The sequence below is a fragment of the Canis lupus genome, chromosome 6 (genome assembly GCF_011100685.1).
Source record: "Canis lupus familiaris isolate Mischka breed German Shepherd chromosome 6, alternate assembly UU_Cfam_GSD_1.0, whole genome shotgun sequence".
Classification (NCBI taxonomy): domain Eukaryota; kingdom Metazoa; phylum Chordata; class Mammalia; order Carnivora; family Canidae; genus Canis; species Canis lupus.
The window spans coordinates 62,663,280-62,685,295 of record NC_049227.1 but is presented as its reverse complement, the minus strand read 5'-3'; the positions used below and the strand labels follow the sequence as shown (position 1 = coordinate 62,685,295).

At 36.4% G+C, this 22,016-nt stretch overlaps 1 protein-coding gene across 5 annotated transcripts in view; it reads right to left on the bottom strand.

Moving 5' to 3' along the window:
• Nucleotides 1-22,016, bottom strand: part of COL24A1 (collagen type XXIV alpha 1 chain) — a 387,148-nt gene that overhangs the window by 175,476 nt on the left and 189,656 nt on the right. For all 5 annotated transcript variants that reach the window (XM_038541487.1, XM_038541490.1, XM_038541491.1 and 2 more), the window contains exon 26: nt 1,926-1,979. In XM_038541487.1, coding sequence (XP_038397415.1) covers nt 1,926-1,979 — 54 coding nt within the window. The remainder of the gene's footprint in view (nt 1-1,925; nt 1,980-22,016) is intronic.

The window sequence follows — 22,016 nt, the reverse complement described above, 5'->3', positions numbered from 1 at the left end:
CATATTATAAGAATTAACTAATTTCTAGAACTATTGAAAAAATATTTATTTCTGTAGTCTATCTACCACAATTAAGTATAATCATTGATAATCAAACATGCCATAGCAGATTAAAAGAATTAAACTGATTCATATTAAAATTCCCATGATTGTCAGAATCATAGTGTAGAACATTTGACCTTGCATGGAAGAAACAAAGTAAGAATGAAAACAATTATAAATCCAAAGTTTTTGAACTGAGCTCATTTTATATTTCTTATATTGTTACTAAAAATCAATAAGTATATATTAAGCACTTTCAATGTACTGGAGAGTTGGAGAAATATAACAGAAATTTGACTTAGAGTGTACTCTCAAGTATTTGGAGACATGACATTAACAAAGGTAAATCAATTAGGACAATTAAATTGTAAATTATGTGGTGCTTATTCTACATCCAGGAAGGGAAGAAATAAGGAAGGATTAGAGGAATCTGGGAAGACTTTATAGAGGAGATGAGAATTTGAGTCTACAGTTTGGCTTTGAATAAATACAGGGAAGGGGAGACGATACTCTAAACAAATAAAAAAAAAAAAAACCAACAAAACCCAGTAAGAATAGGAATAGGAACATGTTGATAGTATATGAGATGGGGGAGAGAGAAAGATTTATATTGGAAAATAGTAGAAGAATTTTTGAATGAATTCATTAAGCCAAAATTATGTAGTAGTTTGACAAGAAAGTAGAGGGGTTAATAGGATCAATAATAGGGATCTAATGGTGGTTTTTCAAAATGTTTCATCATGACCCATCAAAATTAGTTCTATGCTTGTAGATAGGATGGATTAGAGAATAGAAAGGGAAGGGCAGGGTAAATTTGACAGGGGGTAAATTTAACATAAACTAGTAAGAGTATGTCTGGAGGTGGGGGTGGACTTTGGATTGACTATTAGAAAAGATGAATTATATAGAAAAAACTCTAACTCCTGCTAAAAGATTAGGCATAGAAAATGGAGGAAAAGGAAAGCAAATATGGATTTCACTCTGTTTATTCCAGAAGACTGGAAGAATTGAGATTGGGATAAGGCACACTAAAAGACATGAGATTATTGGGAAGAGACCAGTTTAAAGGTGGGGAAAAAGTGATACATTTTAGATATGTTGATTCTGACTTAAACTAAAAATTTTAGGTGGAAATAACTGGAATATTATCTAATTTACTTCTAGTCCTGGTACTACTTAATTATTTACAGAGTAGCTTTATGTAGTAATTGCAGAAGACTATCATGTTTACAATTTATATTTAGTTAATCATGTTTTAGACAAAGACCCAAAATTTTTGCTTTACTAGTCCGTTATAAGATTCCATTAAAAAATTTTAAATGCCTTTGGTGGTTTCAAACAAAGAATTACTTTTTTACTTTTATTTTTTAAAAACCTTCCTAAGTTTGAAACTCAACATGGAAAATTACTCCCAAGGCAATGATTTCTAGGTAATCTTTAAGCAAATTACAATTTCCATTACAATAGCCAGTAATATCCATGGATAATTGCATACTGGATTCCAAATGGAAAGAAAAAAAAATTGTGACTGAGACTTGGATCAGGTAAAGGGATAACTTAATTCCTTTCAAAACTGCTTCCTTTAGGGGGCTTGCTCTGATAAAGTAGATTTAAATATGGTCTAGTCATAAGCATAGACCATCAGTTTTCTTTTCTCTTCAGACTACATCATTGCAAACTAAAGAGTAGTCTGCCCTTTAAAAATTAGAAACATATATCCTATTAGCTATATTTCAATATATTTAAGATATTCAAGACAGGTGATGTATTTTAAGTTATGAGTGATTTCTAATTAACATAAAGTACCATATGAATATCTCTCATTTGAGTTTAGCCTGGAACTCTTATTATTAAAAAATAAATAAATAAAATAAAGACATTACCTTTTCACCAATGCTTCCTGTAATCCCAACTTCTCCAGGTAAACCAATAGGTCCCTTTTAGGAAAAAAATATAAGAAAAAATATACATTTTTATTGCATTGCTATTGCATCTTGATTTTAAAACATCTATTATCCTTGTTTTTTTCTAACCCACCCTAAATTCTTAGAGTAAAATTCCTTCTAGTATAGATGTCCAGCCTGTGACTTCATACCAAAAAGTAATCATTCAATCAACAAATATATATGAATGTCTAATATGCGGCAGCCCCTGTGCTGGGAGGCACGTAGTTTCATATCCAAACACAGTCCCCGTCCTTGTGGAATTTATAATCCAGTGGATGTTATTAAAAACTATAGTTTTCATAACTTCTTGATGTAGATACATCAGCTTAAGTAGTCATTTCTGTGGCTTCCTTGAAAATTCCTAATATTTGCACACACCCATTCATTAATTCATTGTCATTCAAGAAATATTTGGTGCCCTTCCCTCAAAAGGCAAAAAGTCTTATACAAAGACCCAAAACAACTACATTAAAAAGTGAATTATTACAAATCATCACATTGGCTCATAAAGGAAACAAGTGTTATAATGAGGTAGAGTGAAAGAAAAGACCTATGGAAAGATGGTCAGGGTAAACCTCAGGTATGACATCTAATCTGAAGGCTGAGGAATAAGAAGAGGCCAGTTGGCCAAGAGAAGAAAAGAGGAAGAGGGTTCTAGACACAGTAAACAGCTTAAATAAAGGATGATTTTAATGTGCTGAAAAAAATGATAGAAAGCAATCAGTAACATTATTTCACAGTGAACAAGACTCAGTGTTCATCTACCTTGTCTCTATGGATTCTACTTCAAGCAATACAGAAAACAAAAAGAATAGCCTAGAATAAGCTTTACAACAACAGCATAATCTTTCTCCTATCTTCAATTATGAAGCCCTTTTCTACTATTGTTTAAAGATATATGAATCCATTTTCTTTTTCAATAGCTACCAAGCAAAGGCCCTGCTTAAATAGATTATATAATAATATGTGTTAGCATATAGAAGTCACCTAAATCATGAAAAAAGATTTGCTGTATTGAAGCTAACTGAAGTTAGTGCATAGGCTATGATTTTATCCACATATATTTGTATCATTATCCATATCAATCTCTTTCTCACTCTATCTACCTACCTCCTTACCTACTGATCATGGATACACTGACATATATTAAGCATTTCCTATGTTGTCTTCCCCACAACCACCATATTTGGTAGTATCCTAATGCCCTTATAGACAAGGCAGGTGAGATAAGTAGCTTCCTGAGGTGGTTATGTTTAAGTAGTGTGGATGAGTTTAAGTGGCCATTGAGCACTTGAAATGTAGCTAGTCAAAACTAACATGAGCTATAAATGTAAAAGACATCAGATTTTGAAGATTTACTACAAAAAGAATGAAAAAAATCAAATCATTGTTTAAATTGATTACAAACTAAAATGATAATGTTTTGGAGATACTGGTTTAAATAAAATGTTACTAAAATCAATTTCATCTGTATTTTTTTTTACCTTTGTAAATATGGCTACTGAAAAATGTTAATGACATTTGTGACTGACATTATATCTCTACCAGACAGCATAGATCTATATTCTCAAACACTATGCTAATGTTATTTATGCTGGCTATATCCAGTTGGAAGTGATCTAATAATTTATTTCTATGATAATTAATTTTAAGAGCATTAACACTTTTACTCTGAGACAATTAATGATCAATGGTCAGTTAATCAAATCTGAGAAGAACAATGAAATATAACTGTGAGACAGTAAGCAAAATAGCAGAACCCAAACACAGACTAGTACTGACCCAGAGGAAAAACCCTTTTCCTAACACATAATCTGGGTGAGTGAATGGAGTAGGCCCATTTGACTTACTCCAGTATTGACCATGTATACCAGAACAATGTCACCTACAGAACTATTTTGCTTAGCCTATAGCCCTTGCTTACTAATTAACAGAAGCTGAATTAGGTACTAAGACTTAAAAATCCAGAGATTTTCTATATAAAGACTGGCAAGATTCTTTGTTTCAGATGACCTAGCAAGCATCAAAGGTATTTTCAAAGGCAAATCTGGATGGATCTAAGCAACAGTTGCTACTTAGATGCACTCTTCAGCTCATCATAGTCCATATCAATTGCTCTTGTCTCTTATATCTGACCTATTTCACTACTTTATACTACCTGCCTGCTCTCAATAGGGCATCTAAGTTTGTCACTCCTGATATAAGTATTAGGAGGTGCAGTCTATCAAAGGAACATACTTGCAAGAGATAGGTTCTCACTGGAAAATAGGCAGTTCACAGGCTTACATCTTTGTCCACAGGGAATCTTCAATGAAACTTAAATAATTTACTAAGACCTTGATTCCTTCCAACAGTTTTCTTTAGTTTCTTTTTTTTTTTTTTTAAGGATTTTATTTATTTATTCATGAAAGACACAGAAAGAGAAGCAGAGACACAGGCAGAGGGAGAAGCAGGCTCAATCCCAGGATCCCGGATCACACCCTAAGCCAAAGGCAGAGGCTCAACCACTGAGCCACCCAGGCGTCCCTTCTTTAGTTTCTTATATCTATTTTCAAGTTATCCATTTCTGGAGAAAACTCTAAATTAGTGTTGTTGGAATGATGTACATTTTCCCAAAAATGAAAATTATAAAACTTCATTCTTATTTCATTAGTAATTGATTACCTATCAGGTATAAGACACAATACTAGTCAATTTAGAAATAACTAATAACTAAAATACAAAGTAGATAGCAAAAATATTGCAAGAAGATAAAGTACTATAGGATATCAGATAAAGTAGCAGTCAGCAAACTGTGAACCCAAAGACTGGCTACTTCTTTTTGTAAATGTTTCACTGAGACACAGAAATGCCCACCTATTTACCTCTTCTCTATGGCTACTTTTGCCATACAAAGGCAGAGTTGAGTAGCTGAGACAGAGTCTGTATGGCCCATAGAGCCCGAAGCATTTTTCTTGGGTGTTTAAGGGAACAAAGAGAGCAGTCATTGAAGTTGTAGCCTTTATTTATAAGAATTATCAGCAATTTATATCTTTTTGACCAAGAATTTTCAAAACCCTGATTCCATGTCTAACATACATTAAAGAAAATGACAAACCCTAAAGCCAAACCATGCTGTGTGTGAAGAGTTAGGCAACTCTACAATAATTGAAAACATTTCACTTTTTATAAAATAGGATATGTAATAGTCTATTTATAGATTTTGTTAGCTAAAGCAGAAATTCAGAAGGCTAAAAAGCCTTATGTATAATTAATCACTTGTTAGAACTGAAAAGAAGTATTATTTTTTTCTAAAACAGTAAATGCTTTAAAATACACTAGTTCTATTTTTTAAAGTAACCACATCCTTCTTATTCACTAAAGACTGGTATAAAATTAGAATATTTCCTAGTTGAAACTAAAATGTTTAAAAATCATTTTATATAAAGTTCTTAGACTTGACAATTGTGCCTTGTGGTTTAGAACTTGTCTATATTGTCTCAAATTTTCTTTTCAATGAAGAAACAATTGTAGTTACAAGACAAAAGAAATAATCTCAGACTCCAAAGTTCTTTAAATTCACTCAAAAATGGAATATTATAAGGCTAATTCTCCAGGATGTAGTTCTGTTTTATCTTAAAACCTGTTACCTTCAATGTTTGCATATATTAGTGTTATTGCATTTACTCTCTTTAAAAATAAAAATTTTAGAGGTCATTTCAGCACAATAAAAGTAGTATTTGCTTGTACTATAATGAAATTGCTGATATTTTACTTTTTTACCTGAAAAATTAGTGATTTTACATGATTCAATCTCATACAAAATTTTAAGGGTAGGAGAAAGAGAAGACTGGACAGACATGAGAAATGACAACTTTAAGCTCTAGATGGGAAAATGTACTTCCATATCTAATATTTAGTTCGCTACCTTAAGATCTCATACTTTCTTATATTTGTCCAAGACAATGAAAATACAGACTATGGTCAGTTTAGACAGATACAGGGAAGATGTAGAAAAGTAGAAATAAAGTGTATGTAATCTACCTGGATAAGAAAGAGGAATTCCTTACCTTTTCTGGGTAAGAAAGAGGAATTCATTTTAAGATGAACATGAGATATATATTGGACATTTTGGTAGGAATATTCTAACACAATTGAGTAAACAGCTCTATAGCTAAGGAAAAGAGATTTGTGAATCATTAGCAAAAAGATAGTAAAGACAAAGAGAGTAGATGAATCATTAGAGAGAGTACATGGACTGAGAAAAGGAAAGGCCAAAAACTATAACATTTAGAAAGCAGGGTGAAAAAAAGAAAATTCATGGAATTGACTATAAAAGAAAGTGTACTGTCAAAAGAAGGATACCGTCGGGGTGCCTGGGTGGCTCAGTCAGTTAAGCATCTGACTCTTGATTTCAGCTCAGGTTATGATCTCAGGGTCATGAGACTGAGCTCTGTGTAGGCTTTGTACTCAGCGCGAAGTCTAGTTGTCCATCCCCTCTGCTCTTCCCCCTACTTGAGCACTCTCTCTCTCTCTCTCAAATAGAATCTTTAAAAAAATACTAAAAGGAGGATATTGTCTATTTTGTGTGTGTGTGTGTGTGTGCCCATAATGTTTCCTTAGGCCTTTTCATTTAGGGGTAATTTTATAACTTGACAAACATGAATCGACCTTTTCTGTTTATTTGGAAATACATCACTGTTCCTAAAAAGTTAACCTTTGGATCACTTCACCTCTATTTTCTAATGAAATCAGTAAGCTAAGGATATATTTGTTAGTGTGACTTGGACTAAGCAACTTTAGCTCATTGTGCCTCATCCTTTGCCATTTAGGAAGAACCTCAAGTTCTTTAGTCTGCAATGCTCTGTAAAGCAAGGATAAAGTCTTATCTGATACTGTATCCCTAATACCTGACATACTCCCTGGAATACATAATTAATAAATATATGTTGAATGAATAAGTAAACAAATGAGACAGAGCAATAGTGGTGGAAACAGAGATGAACTGCCCACATTGCTCTTTAAGAAAGATATTTTTGCCCCTGTAATCAACTTCTTCAAAGTCCAGGCTTTAGCAGAGAGGCCTACATCCAAAGACTAACTAAAGTGAGAGTATAAAGGCATGTCCATTTTTGCCTAATATGGGATTACTCTGTTGGGCCCTATATTCCCCAGAGCTCCCTAGAGGATTGTTTGGGCTCTCATTTCCTCTAGTGGAAAGACAGAGAAACTGAGGAAAAGCCCAGGATTCAATAGAGTGGTCAAACTCCAGGGAAGGTTAAACATCTAACCAAGACAATTCTGTTAGAACAAGTCAAGGCCTTTGCTGGGAAAAAAATAAAAATGGGACCCTGACACTTATCACAGGGACATCTGGATAAAGGTCCCTGAATATTTTGAACCACCAGACTCATTTGGACTCTATGAGCTTAAAGACGTAGCTTATCTCTCATTAATGGTAGCACTCTCCCCTCTAAGAAGACATGTACCCCGATTAGGATTTGTCCATATATCCTCTTTTAGCCCTTATGCCACATACTAGGAGTAAGTCACAGCATAACCCATCTGCGAGCTTGCTGTGTCTGACTTAGGAGGGAGAGACACTACCCCAAATGAATGAAAGATCTAGCCAATGTACACTAGTAGGAGTTGGGAGAGTATATGGCAACCTGATTTTAGAGGTACTTAATCAAGGGAGCCATAGCATAATCTAAAAAATATAAATATAATGTAAATTGGATATAAGAGTTTATTAATTTGAGAACACTTTTCAAAGATATAGGATTTAACACTCTGGCAAGGATCTCAAGAGGTTGTGCAAACTCCTGAAGTGGGTTTAAACTGTGAGGTAAGCAACTCTGCCACTTGGGTCACATGACTGGACAGACCCTATAGTTCTAGAAACATCAGAGATAGGAAAGAAAGTCATGCAGAGCTTACAACAAGCCTTGATAGAAAGGACACAACAGGCTCCTTGGATTATGTAGCAAGGTCACGCCATTTGCAATAAAGAATTATATGTGTTTTAATTCTAATGTGCTACTTGGCTCTAATAGATACTGAGCACCTAACCCATGGGACACCAAATGACCATGCTTCTGGACCTATCTATCATAAGCTGAGTTGTGTCAGACATAAGGTGAGCAGTTCCAGTGCAATCTGGCTTAGAACCTGAGGAGGAGAGAGGTAGAAGCAAACTGAATGAACAAGTAGTCTGGATCCCCACACAGGACCTCTTTTTAGCAGAAACCTTTGGCTATCTGGGAGATCCCTTATGACTAGCTACTTGAAAAGTCCAAACTTGGTTTATGGATGGGCAGGCTTAGTGCTATGGACTGGATATTTGTGTCCTCTCAAAATTCATATGTCAAATATCCAATGTGGTGGTATTTGGAGGTAGAACTTTGGGGAGGTAATTACATGATGAGAATGGCACTCCCATGACGGGATTAATGTTGGACTTTCCAGCCTCCAGAAGTGTGAGAAATACCTGTTTGTTGTTTAAGCCACCTAGACGATGGTGTTTCATTATAGCAGCCTGAACTGTCTAAGACACTTACTATTTAATGGCAAGCTGAAAATGGATGGAAACTGCACTATTGCTTCACTCAGGAATGACTTAAAAAGCAGTGGCAAGGGAACATTTCTAATGAGCAGAATCTCTGGCAGTGCACCAGACCATCCACATTCTGGGAAGGATAAATGGCTTCAGGTTAGAGTATGTACAGACTAACAGGTATCTGTGAGTGACACTAGGGCTGGTTAGGCACCTGAAAGGAAGAAGACTGTAAGGCTGGGAACAGGATTTGAAAATGAGGCATATAGACGGGTACATTGGGTACATTAAGACACAAAGTACAAAGATCTTTGTATCAAATGTTAACACCTACCAGAGTAGGTCAAACATGGAAGAATGCCTGTAAGGATACATAATGATCCATAAAGCTGACATTAGCAAGTCTTGGCCATTAGTCATCTTTGCTGGATGATGGGCATATGAACGAAATGGGCATGGTGGGAGAGATGGAAGGTATGCATAGGCCTAACACCATGGGTTCCTACTTAAAAAGGCTTAATTATTGCTGCCACTGAATATTCACACTGCAAGCAACAGAGAACACCACTGTGCCCATGAAATGATGCCAGTCTTTGAGGAAAACAACCAACCATTCTTTGATGAGGCACATTTACTCTGGAAAGGCCGAAGATTTATTCTAACAGAAATGACATACTCTGGGAATGGGCTTCTTTCTTATCCTCAGGCTCAATTAGCAGCAGTATCTGATAGGTTACAAAATGTCTAATCTATGTTACAAGATCCCAAAAACATGTGTCAGACCATGGTACTCATTTTACAGCAAATAGGTTGTAAAAGTGGGCCTATGTTCATGGGATTTAGAAGTTATATCATATGACAAGAAGCTTCCAATGTGATGGAGCATTGGAACAGACTGCTAAAGGAGCAGTTAAAGTGCCAGCTAGGAGGTGATACTTTTTAAGGATAAAGCACCACCCTCTAGGATAAAAAAACCTACACTCTGAGTCAAAGACAGTTATATGGTATTGGATCTCCAACAGGAAATATTCATTGGTCTTGGAACCTAAGGGCAGAAGTAGAATTAATACCATTTACTGCCACTCCCAATGCTTCTGTGGAGAGCCCTATACTTTCTATCCCCACAAAATGTAAGCTCTGCCAGAATAGAGGTCTTGGTCCTAAAAGAAGACATATTTTTATTAGGTACCACAGTAAGAGTTCCATTGAATTATAAGCTCCAGAAGCCCTTTAAGCACTTCAAGTTCTCTGGATCTGGGCACCAGAAAGCAGGAAGAGTCACCATTGTGGCATAGTTAATTCACTCTGATCATCAGAGGGAGAAGATTAGTATCACTTATGGTCCTAGAGTTAGCTGAAGTGTTAGGGGCTATAATTTGTACTACTAAGTCCTTTTCTAAGTTTTCCCTCAGGAAGAGAATCCACCAGAAACCTAAAAGAAGCAACTCCCTGAGAGGATATGAAGGTGACTCAAGTAACACAAGGAGTATACTGTGCTGAACACCAACATGAGGCCACCCAGATACTCCATCAAAAAAGCATGTGTTGCCTAAACCATCATCAGCTTCATGTCTTCACCTTCAGAGGGCCTTCTTGACCAGTGCACACCCCAGGGTCGCCCATATACTATGAGAACTTAAGTTAGAGTATAAGAGCCCAGTCATTCAGCCCAGCATGATGGGTTTGTAAAGGATTCAGAGCTTCCTGTAGGGATGGTTGAGATTTAACTAGGGCCTGTATCAATTTGAATTCTCAATCTATTCAATCCCATTTCCTCTTCCTCTTTCCTCAAGTGTCACTTTGTAATTAATACCCTGCAACAAAATGCTATCTTAGCAGTCTGCCTCTAGAATATCCCACTTGTGCTCACAGTTTCTCCTTAAATGTGAGCCTTAATCTACTGAGGGCCATGGAATTATTACAAAGTGTCAGGGAGTCAATACGTAGGTGCTGAGAGTACACTAAATACAGAAAAGCAGGACTAACACTTGTTGGTCTCTGTAAAAATGATCTTCATTTGTGAAAAGCCTGGAAATCACTAAGAGTATGTCTGAATTAGTAAAGGCAGATTCCCTTTTAATATATTCTCTTCGACAACATATAACTGTCATACTTAGTGTAGCTACTAGATACACATCCTCAACCTACTTTTTTTTTTAATTATTTATTTATTTATTTATTTATTTATGATAGTCACAGAGAGAGAGAGAGAGGCAGAGACACAGGCAGAGGGAGAAGCAGGCTCCATGCACCGGGAGCCTGATGTGGGATTCAATCCCGGGTCTCCAGGATCGCGCCCTGGGCCAAAGGCAGGCGCCAAACCGCTGCGCCACCCAGGGATCCCCCTCAACCTACTTTTAATGTCTGAGTAATGACTGTTTTCTTCATTAGATTAAACTGAATCTTTTATCCTTTTTACTAAAAGGGAGGAAATTTTTCCTTACCTATACACGGTTTCTGGGGATTGACTTGTAGGTCCAAAGTATAAGAAAATAGCATTTGGAATGTATCCCAAATGCAACTGGAGGGAGACTCTCTTGAGATAGCATCTGGAGTGAGATTTCATCCCTTTCCCTTTGTACTGAGTGATAAATCTTTTCTTGATAGATTGGGAATGAAACTTTTCAAGCTCACCAAAGCCTGAGGACACTCTGGCAGCAAAAAATTATAGCTTATTATAATTTGTTTTCCAGAATATTTGACTTACCTTACAAAAAATTCTTTAACCCTACTTCTCTTTCAAGTAAGATGCACTTATATTATATATAGCCACTATCACTATACCAATATCTAGTGCCTACAAATTTAAATAAACCTAATGAGGAAACCATGTAGCAAGGTGATTATGATAAGTCATACCTGTTACTAAATTGAGATAGTTCTCTTAATTTTTTTATAGAATGATGTAGAAGACCAAGTAAATAAAAACAGTGATTAGCCATCTGTGTTATCTGTTCTTTGAAACTAAGAATGTGCCTACTTAGCCTTATTCATTTAAAGTTTCTGAAAATTGAAGATAAGCTATCTTTAAATATTGGTGACTTGCTAAAGAAAAGCCAAACATTTAGAAAGCCTGTACTCATTAACACTTTAAAAAGTATAGAACTGCCCTAAGGTAAATTCACTCATTCATTTAGTCAACAAACATTTGAGAATACATGCCAGACAATAATTAATATGGAAAATTTATATAGTCAGTTAAATTTAAAATATAGACAAGCATTTCATTATTTTAAAAGTCCTGATTGGACAATAGTGTATTGTGGCAACAGTTTCTCTGCTTCAGACTGTTGGCATTTGGATATATGGGTTTTCTAAAATATGTAACTCGATGGTCTGCTCCGTATCCAAAGAGGGATTTCAGTTTCTGACATTTCCCTAAACAACTACTTGACTCTTACTTCCTCGGATCATACATGTAGTCATGAAATAAAAGTTCAGAATGAAGTTTTTCCCCAGGAAGGCCTGGCAATAATTAAAAGAATATGCCTGGAATGTCTACTCAACAGATGCTTTTACTCACACGTATGTTATGAGAAGCTTGAGAATAGACAGGCAACTGGTGCTGTCCTCCCTGCACTAAATTGCCTGGCATCTGGTCACATTATTCTGCTCTTCTGCATGAGTCTCATGACAATAAATCAAAGGTGATAAAGTGAGTGTCAGCACAGGGCTACCCTCTAATCTCAGTTGAACTTCTTAAATTATTGATTAAAAAAATAAGGTGGATGAGAAATAGGAATTCTCCTGCTATGACACTTGTGTTGCAAAACATTTGAACTGTAAGCTCTTCCTAAAAGTCTAATAAACTAGCAAGATCATTCACGGAAAAGAATATGTGCTTACAATTATAGCTTATTTTTTCCACATATAAAGCATTAAATTAGTTCTGCATTCTTTCATGCAGATCTCATCTGTCTTGAGTTTGGGATGTGTGTGTGTGTGTGTGTGTGTGTGTGTGTGTGTGTTCTATCTGAAAATAAAATTAGAGTCAGAAAATCTGTTGTCTGATGCCTCCCATTAAACCCCTCTTCCACTAAAATCCCTGTACCCAGAAATGAGGAAAATAACAGTGTGGTATTGGTAGATTGCTAAAGAGTTGAGTTCCTAGTTTAGATTTTCATTCATGAAGCAAGTCATTGAACCAGTTTGGATCTCATCTTTCCAATCTAAAAAACAAAGAGGATGGACTAGATAATATTTCTCATACATTCCGGTACTAAAATTCTATAATCTCTCTCAAAGTTTTCATACTAAGATTCTATAATTTAACTACAGGAAGATAAAAAGCACCCAGGTATGTAAAGATACTTAAAACCTTTTGAACAGGTGGCAAAGAGATGTAATTTTTTTAACTGGAATTTCAGTTCCACTATTTCATAGTGAGGAAGCTGTACTAAAGAAATGATTTGCTGAAAACATCTACCAGAGGCAGCCTTTGTGAACTTTCACAGATCTTTCTTTTTTAAAATTTAAATTCAATTAGCCAACAGAATAGTACATAGTTTCCAATGTAGTGTTCAATAATTCATCAGTTATGTATAACACTCAGTGCTCATCACATTATAGATCTTTCTTTAATGTTTTCTTTAAATTCATTGTTTATTACCTTAAAAAATCTAATTTATATAAATTCATTGCGAATGGGCTGTGTTCTGTTCATCTTGATGTTCATCTCAGCTAATCTCATTGCCTAGCACCTTACTTGGCACAGAGCAGGTGTTCAGTAAATAGAATGAATGCACAGCATTAATTGGATGTTGGATTCTTTTATTTCAGTATAGCTAACATACAGTGCTAAATTAGTTTTGGGTATATAATATAGTGATTCAATAATTCTATACATTACTCAGTGCTTATCACAAGTGTACTCCTAATCCCCTTCACTTATTTCACCCATACATCTACCCATTTCCCCTCTGGTAAACATCAGTTTTGTCCTCTATAGTTAAAAGTCTGCTTTTTACTTTCTTTTTTTCCCCTTGTTTTATTAAATTCCACATACAACTGAAATCTTACGGTATCTGACCTATTTCACTTAGCATTATACCTTCTTCTTCTTTTTTTTTTTTTTTTCTTATGATAGTCACACGGAGGGAGAGAGAGAGAGAGGCAGAGACATAGGCAGAGGGAGAAGCAGGCTCCATGCACGGGAGCCCGACGTGGGATTCGATCCCGGGTCTCCAGGATCGCGCCCTGGGCCAAAGGCAGGCGCTAAACCACTGCGCCACCCAGGGATCCAGGCATTATACCTTCTGGATCCATCTTACGGTATCTGACCTATTTCACTCAGCATTATACCTTCTGGATCCATCTGACACCATGATTTTTATGGGTGAATAATATTCTATTATATATATATCCCCCTCTTCTTTATCCATTCATCTACCCATGGGCATGTGGGTGGTTTCCACAAATTGACTATTGTAGATAATAAACATAAGGTGCATGTATCTTTTTGAGTTAGTGTTTTTGTATTCTATGGATTAATACCCAGTAGTGCAATTACTGGATAGTGTGGTAATTCTATTTTTAATTTTTGAGGCATGTCCATATTGTTTTCCACAGTGGCTGCTTCAGGCTGCAGTCCACCAAAAGTTCAAGAGGATCCTTACTCCCATCCTTGCCAACACTTGTTGTTTCTTGTGTTTTTCATTTTAACCATTCTGACAGGTGTGAGGTGACATCTCATTGTAGTTTGGGTTTGCATTTCCCTGATATTAGTGATGTTGAACATGTTTTCATGTGTCTGTTGGCCATCTGGATATCTTCTTTGCAGAAATGTCCATTCGTGTCTTATGCCCATTTTTAAATTGAATTTTTTTTTTTTGGTGTTGAGTTGTAGAAGTTCTTTATGTATTTTTGATACTAACACTTCATCAGTCATTTGCAAATATCTCTTCCCAGTCAGTAAGTTGTCTTTTAGTTTTGACTGTTTCCTTTGCTGTGTAGAAGCTTTTTATTTTGTGTAGCTCCCAAAAGTTTATTTTTTGCTTTTGTTTCCCCTGCCTCAGGAGACATATCTAGAAAAAAGTTACTATGGCTGATATCAGAGAAATTACTGCCTGTGTTCTCTTCCAGGATTTTTATGGTTTTAGGTCTCACATTTAGGTCTTTAATACATTTTGAGTTTATTTTTGTGTGTGGTGTAAGAAAGTGGTCGAGTTTCATTCTTTTTTTTTTAAGATTTCATTTATTTATTCATGAGAGACACACACACACACAGAGGCAGAGACACAGGCAGAGGGAGAAGCAGGCTCCGTGCAGGGAGCCCGATGTGGGACTCGATTCCGGGTCTCCAGGATCTCACCCTGGGCTGAAGGTGGTGCTAAACCACTGGGCCACTGGGGCTGCCCTCATTCTTTTTTTTTTTTTTTTTTAATTTAAATTCAATTTGCCATCATACGGTATAACACCCAGTGCTCATCCCATCAAGTGCCCTCCTTACTGCCCATCACTCAGTTACCCTATCCTCCCATCAACCTCCCCATCCACAAACCTTTGTTTGTTTCCCAGAGTTAGGAGTCCAGTTTCATTCTTTTGCAAGTAGCTGTCCAGTTTTCTCATCATCATTTGTTGAAGAGACTGTCTTTTACCTGTTGCATCTTCTTGCCTCTTTTGTCAAAGATTATTGACTATATAATCATGGGTTTATTTGGGGGTTTTCTATTCTCTTTCATTGATCTATGTGTCTGTTTTTGTGCCAGTATCATACTGTTTTGATTACTACAGCTTTGTAGTATATCTTAAAATCTGCACTGGGTGTTATTCTGTATGTTGGCAAATTGAACACCAATAAAAAATAAATTTACTATTAAAAAAATCTGGAATTGTGACACCTTCAATTTTATTCTTCTTTTTATTTTTATTTTTTTTTAATTTTTATTTATTTATGATAGTCACAGAGAGAGAGAGAGGCGCAGAGACACAGGCAGAGGGAGAAGCAGGCTCCATGCACCGGGAGCCCAACGTGGGATTCGATCCCGGGTCTCCAGGATCGCACCCTGGGCCAAAGGCAGGCGCCAAACCGCTGCGCCACCCAGGGATCCCATATTCTTCTTTTTAAAATTGATTTGACTATTTGAGGTCTTGTGTGATTCTAGAGAAAGTTTAGGGTTATTTGTTCTAGTTCTGTGAAAAATGCTAGTAGTATTTTGATAGGGATTGCATTAAATCAGAGTATTGCTTTGGGTAATATAGACATTTTAACAATATTTGTTTTTCCAATCCATCAGCATGGAGTTATCTTTCCATTTGTTAGTGCTGCCTTTAATTACTTTTATCAATATTTTATAATTTTCAAAGTACAGGTTTTTCACTTCATTGGTTAAAAATTTAAGTATTCTTAGGGATCTTAATTTTTTGAGTGCAATTGTAAATGGAATTGTTTTCTTAATCTCTCTTTCTGCTACATCATTATTAGTGTCCAGAAGTGCAACAGAGTTCTAGAAATTGATTTTGTATCCTGCAACATAACCAAATTTATCAGTTCTAGTAGTTGGAATTTTAGTTTTCTATGCATGTCATCTACAAATAGTAAAAGTTTTACTTCATCCTTGCCGATTTGGATGCCTTTTATTTCTTTTTGTTGTCTGATTGCTGTGGGTATGCTTTTAGTACTATGTAGAATAAAAGTGGTGAGAGTGGACATCCTTATCTTGATCCTAACCTTAGGAAATATGCTCTCAGTTTTTCCTCAGTGAGTATGAGGTTTGCTATGAGTTTTTCATATATGGTCTTTATTATGTCAAAGTATGTTCCCCCTAATCCTGCTTTATTGAAGGTTTTTATCATGAATGGATGTTGTACTTTGTCAAATGCTTGTTCTGCACCTACTGAATTGATCATATGTTTTTTTTTCTTTCTTTGTTGAGGTGATGTATCATATTGGTTGATTTAGGAATATTGAACCACCCTTGCATCCTGAGAATAAATCCCACTTGATCATGCTAATTTTTTAATATATTGTTGGATTCATTTTGCTAATATCCGTTGAGATTTTTATATCTATGTTCATCAGTGATATTGGCCTTATTTATCTTTTTTTGTAGTGTCTTTATTTAGTTTTAGTAGCAGGGTAATGCTGGCCTTACAGAATGAATTTGGAAGCTTTCCTTCCTTTTCTATTTTTTGGAATAATTTGAAAAGAATGAGTACTAACTCATCTTTAAATGTTTGGTAGAATTCACCCATGAAGCCATATGGTCCTGAACTTTTGTTTGTTGTCAGCTTTTATTAATGATTCAATTTCATTGCTGGCAACCTGTCCGTGTGAACTTACTATTTCTTCTTCAGTTTTGGCAGGTTATATGTGTTTAATTTGTTGGCTTATAATTTTACATTATATTGTCCTATAATTATTTGTATTTGTGTGATATTGGTTGTTATTTCTTCTCTTTCATTTTTAATTTTGTTTATTTGACTCCCCACTCTCTCTAGTGTGTGTGTGTGTGTGTGTGTGTGTATCTGGTTAAAGGTTTATCAATTTTGTTGATCTTTTCAAAGAACAAGCTCTTGATTTCATTGATCTATTTTATTGGTTTTTTAGTTTCAGTATCATTTATTTCTGCTCTAATCTTTACTATTTCCTTTCTTCTACTGGTTTTTTGTTTGTTCTTCTTTTTCTAGCTCCTTTAGGTGTAAGGTTAGGTTGCTTATCTGAGATGTTTCTTCCTCCTTGAGGTAGGCCCATATTGCTATAAATTCCCCTCTGAGAATAGCTTTAGCTGCATCCCAAAGATTTCTAGATCTTTGTATTTCTTTTTCTAAGATTTATTTATTCATGAGAGACACTCAGAGAGAGAGAGAGGCAGAGACACAGGAGAGGGATGATCAGGCTCCATGCAGGGAGCCTGACATAGGACTTGATCTCGGGTCTCCAGGATCACACCCTGGACTGAAGGCAGCACAAAACTGCTGAGTCACCAGGACTGCCCTAGATCATTGTATTTCATTTTCATTTGTCTCCATACAGTTTTTGATATCCTCTTGATTAGTTGGCTACCCATTCATTGTTTAGTAGCATGTTATTTAACATTCAAGTATTTGTGTTCCTTCCAGACTTTTTCTTGTGACTGATTTCTAGTTTCATAGCATTGTGGTTGGAAAAGATGTATGCTATGAGTCAATCGTTTTGAATTTGTTGATACCTGTTTTGTGGCCTAATATATTATCTATTCTGGAAAATGTTCCATGTGAACTTGAAAAGAATGTATATGCTGCTGTTTTAAGATGGAATGTTCCATCTTGTCCAATATGTCATTCAAAGACACTGTTTCCTTATTGAGTTTCTGTTTGTTTGTTCTTTCCATTGATGTAAGTGGGTGTTAAAGTTCTCTAGAAAAATTATTTACTTTATGTTTACTATTAGCTGTTTTATGTATTTGGGTGCTCCCATGCTGGTGCATAAATATTTATGACTGTTGTATTTTCTTGTTGGCTTATTCCCTTCATGATTATATATTATCCTTGTTTGTCTTGTTACAGTTTTGTTTTAAATTTTATTTTGTCCATTCTAAGAAATGCCACCTAGGCTTTCTTTTCAATTCCATTTGCATGATAAATACTTTTCCATCCCTTCACTTTCCGTATGGATGTGTCTTTAGGTCTGAAATGGGTCTTTGGCAGGCAGCACATAGATGAGTCTTGCTTTTTATCCATTCCATCACCTTTGTCCTTTGTTTGGAGTGTTTAGTCCACTTACATTCCAAGTAATATTGACAAGTATGTATTTATTGCCATTTTGTTACTTGTTTTATGGTTCTCTTTGTAGTTCTGTATTCCTTTCTTGTCTTGTTCTCTTCTCTGTTTGCTGGCTTTCTTTAATGATATATTTGGATTCCTTCTCTTTACTTTTTGTATATCTAGTACTGGCTTATGATTTGTGGTTATTGATATGCTTGTATATTACATCTTACACATATAGTAGATATAGTAGTCTATAACCCATTCTTTACTCTTCCTACCACAGATCTTAGGCATAAGGTATTATACAGTATATCCTTTAATTTTGTGAATCCTTTGACTGGTTTTTATTGCTATACTTAATTTTCTTGCTTTTGTACTGCCTACTTTTGTTACTCTACTTATAGTCTTTCCTTTCCACTCAGAGTCCCCATTTGATATTTCTTACATAGCTGATTTAGTGGTCATAAATTCCTTTAACTTTTGTTCCTCTGGGAAAGCCTTTACTCTCCTTCTACTCTGAATGACAGCCTAACTGGACAGAGAATTTTTGGCTGCAGGGTTTTTTCCTTTCAGCACTTTGAATATATCATGTCACTCTCTCTGGCCTGCAAAGTTTCTGCTGAGAAGTCAGCTGAGAGTATTATGGGATTTTCATTGTATATAACTATTCCCTTTTCTCTTACTGCTTTTAAAATTCTGTCACTACTTTTGCCATTTTAATTATGGTGTGTCTTAGCGTGGATCTCTGTGGGTTGATTTTGCTGGGGACTCTCTACCTTCTTGATGTGAATTGCTGTTTCCTTCCCCAGAGCTGGGAAGTTTTCAGTTATTATTTCTTCAAATAAATTATCTATTCCCATTTCTCTCTCTTCTCCTTCTGGGATTCCTATAAAGCAAATGTTATTTCACTTGATCTTGTTTCTGAGTTTCCTAAGTCTAATTTTCACTATTTTTTTTTCCTCTCTCCCATTTAAGTTGATTGTTTTCCATTATTCTGTCCTCCAGGATGCTGACTCTTTCTTCTTCTTCCTCTAGTCTACCATTTATTCCACCTAGTGTATTTTTAATTTCAGTTATTGAGTTTTTCATATCTGATTGGTTCCTTTTTATATTTCCTATCTCTTCGTGGAAGACCTCACTGAGGTCCTCTAATCTTTTCTCAAGTCCAGTGAGTATCTTTGAAACGATTATTTTAAATTCTGTATCAGGCATATTACTTATCTCCATTTTGTCTAGCTCTCCTGCTGTGATTTTGTCCTATTCTTTCTTTTGGGACATATTCCTCTATCTTCTCATTTTGTCTAACTCTGTGTGTCTGTTTCTGTGCGTTAGTAAAGTCAGCTAAGTCTCCTGTTCTTGAAAGTAGTGGCTTTATGAAGAAGAGGTCTTATGGTGCCCTGCAGCGCAATATTCCTTGTTCACCAGAACTTGGTGCTTCAGAGTATCCCTTGTGTGTGCTGCGTGTGCCCTACTGTTGTGGCTGAACTGTTTGTCTTCAGTCCAATAATCTACAATGGTTTTCTTTGCCTGTTGTGGGCAGGGTTGCTCCCTGCATTGTTAGTGCACCAGTCTGGGGCCTCCTTGGGCTTGCAATGAGTGAGGCGATGTGTTTGTCAGAGATGCAGCAGCACTGAACTATAAGGTGCTTTCCCTGTATTGTCCCCTGAAAAGCTTTCTTTGGTGGTTGAGGCCTGCAGTCAGACCAAATGTCTGCTCCTAGCTCACTGTTGGGGCTGCAGTTGGACTGATGAGTGTGGTATCTTTCCCTTTCCTCAGGGCAGGAGTCACTTTGGGGTGGTTCTGGACCCTACTGAGGCTGCTTGCACACTGCCAGGCTTGTAGTCCTCCTTTGAAGGGGCTCCAGCCAAAGGCATATTGGAAGGGCAAGTCTACAGGAAGTATAGGGGCCATCAAGATCCATGCTGGTCCACTGTGGGAGGAGACATGCAGTCACTTGGGAAAACTGTCAGACAGGCGGGGTTGGAGGGGGAGTTTCAGCAGAAGCACATGGGGATGGGGCACACTGTTAGCAAGCAAGTTGGAGACTATTTCACTGTGCTGATTCCTACTGGTGTTCTAGGCTAGAAGGCATGGGATATAAATATTCATATCCCTTACTTAGGAAGTGAACAATGATGGGACAGTACCACCAAAGAAAGTTGAATTCTAATGGGTAGAGAAGATGATGTATATGTATATGCAATGGAATATTACTCAGCCATTAGAAACGACAAATACCCACCATTTGCTTCGACATGGATGCAACTGGAGGGTATTATGCTGAGTGAAATAAGTCAATCAGAAAAGGACAAACTTTTCATGGTCTCATTCATTTGGGGAATATAAAAATTAGTGAAAGGGAATAAAGGGGAAAGGAGAGAAAATGAGTGAAAATATCTGTGAGGGTGACAAAACATGAAAGACACCTAACTCTGGGAAACGAACAAGGGGTAATGGAAAGGGAAGTGAGCAGGGGGATGGGGTGACTGGGTGATGGGCACTGAGGGAGGCACTTGGCGGGATGAGCACTGGGTGTTATGCTATACGTTGGCAAATTGAACTTCAATTGAAAAATTTTTTTAAAAAAGTTGAATTCTAGAAGACATTTATTTATCTAATTAGAGGACAAAACAGCAACTCAACTATCTCTAAGCTACCTGAGATACCAAGTCTAGCCAGATAGGCTTATTCCTTATTATTATTTAAGATCCAAGCCTGTTGGGAGTTTCTAAGGAAAAACCTGGAGTCTGATTTTGCATGACCCTTCTCTTGCTTTGGAGTTCTCAATACATGGGGGTGGGGGGATCACCAAGAAGCAATGATCTCATTCTTTAATGACTGGAACCTCAAGATCATCACCAACTGATCTGCTAACCACTCCACAGATGTCACACAGTATGCTCTACATATGGGGCAACCAGTTACATACTAAGCCAGATCTTGGACAGAAGGAGGGTAGAGTGCAGTTCCAATTTTAGGTGGTTCTGAATTTTAATAGTGAGATGAATGAACTCAAGTTCAGACTTCTTATAGTTTGAGTGACTATCTACAACCCTAAAATGTTCTCTAGAGGGATATTAATAGTTTTTCAGACTTGTTTGGTGAATCATTGGTTACTTGGAAGATATTCGATATGTTCCTCAAATACTACCTCGTATGAATAGTGCATCTGCATTTCTCTGCAGGAAAGACTTGACATAGCAGGCCTGAGATTACTATCCTTATAATTCCCTTCACTGGCATCTGGGATCTTGGATGTAGGGATGGTTCCGACCATTTCTGGGACTCAAAGGAATGCTTCTTATCAGAGTACCTAAACTGTGGAAACAGTTTGGTTTATGCTGAATACCTGCTTTCTTTCTGGAAGTCTCGAATTTTGGTATGTGCTAGGCCAAGGGTGCCTATGTGATCAGTCCTCAATGAAAACCTTGGGTATTAAGTCTCTAATAAGCTTTCTAGGTAGACAATATTTTACATATGTTTCATAACTCATAAGCTAGTCCTGTGTAAGTCAAATGAGAGAAAACTCTGGGAAGCTACCCTGGTTTCTTTTAGACTTCACTCCATGCATCTTTTACCTTTGCTAACTTTGCTATTGTATCCTTTCTCTAATAAATCATAGTCACGAGTATAATTACATGCTGAGTTTTGTGAGTCCTAATGAATCCTCATATCTGACTGAGGACTTGGGGACCTTCCAACACAATGTCCTAGAATACCTGTGTTAATACTAATACCTATTAATTCTAATACCTGTGTTTCTCCATGAGAAACTTGAATAAAAAGTAGAAGCAGAATTTCCTTAT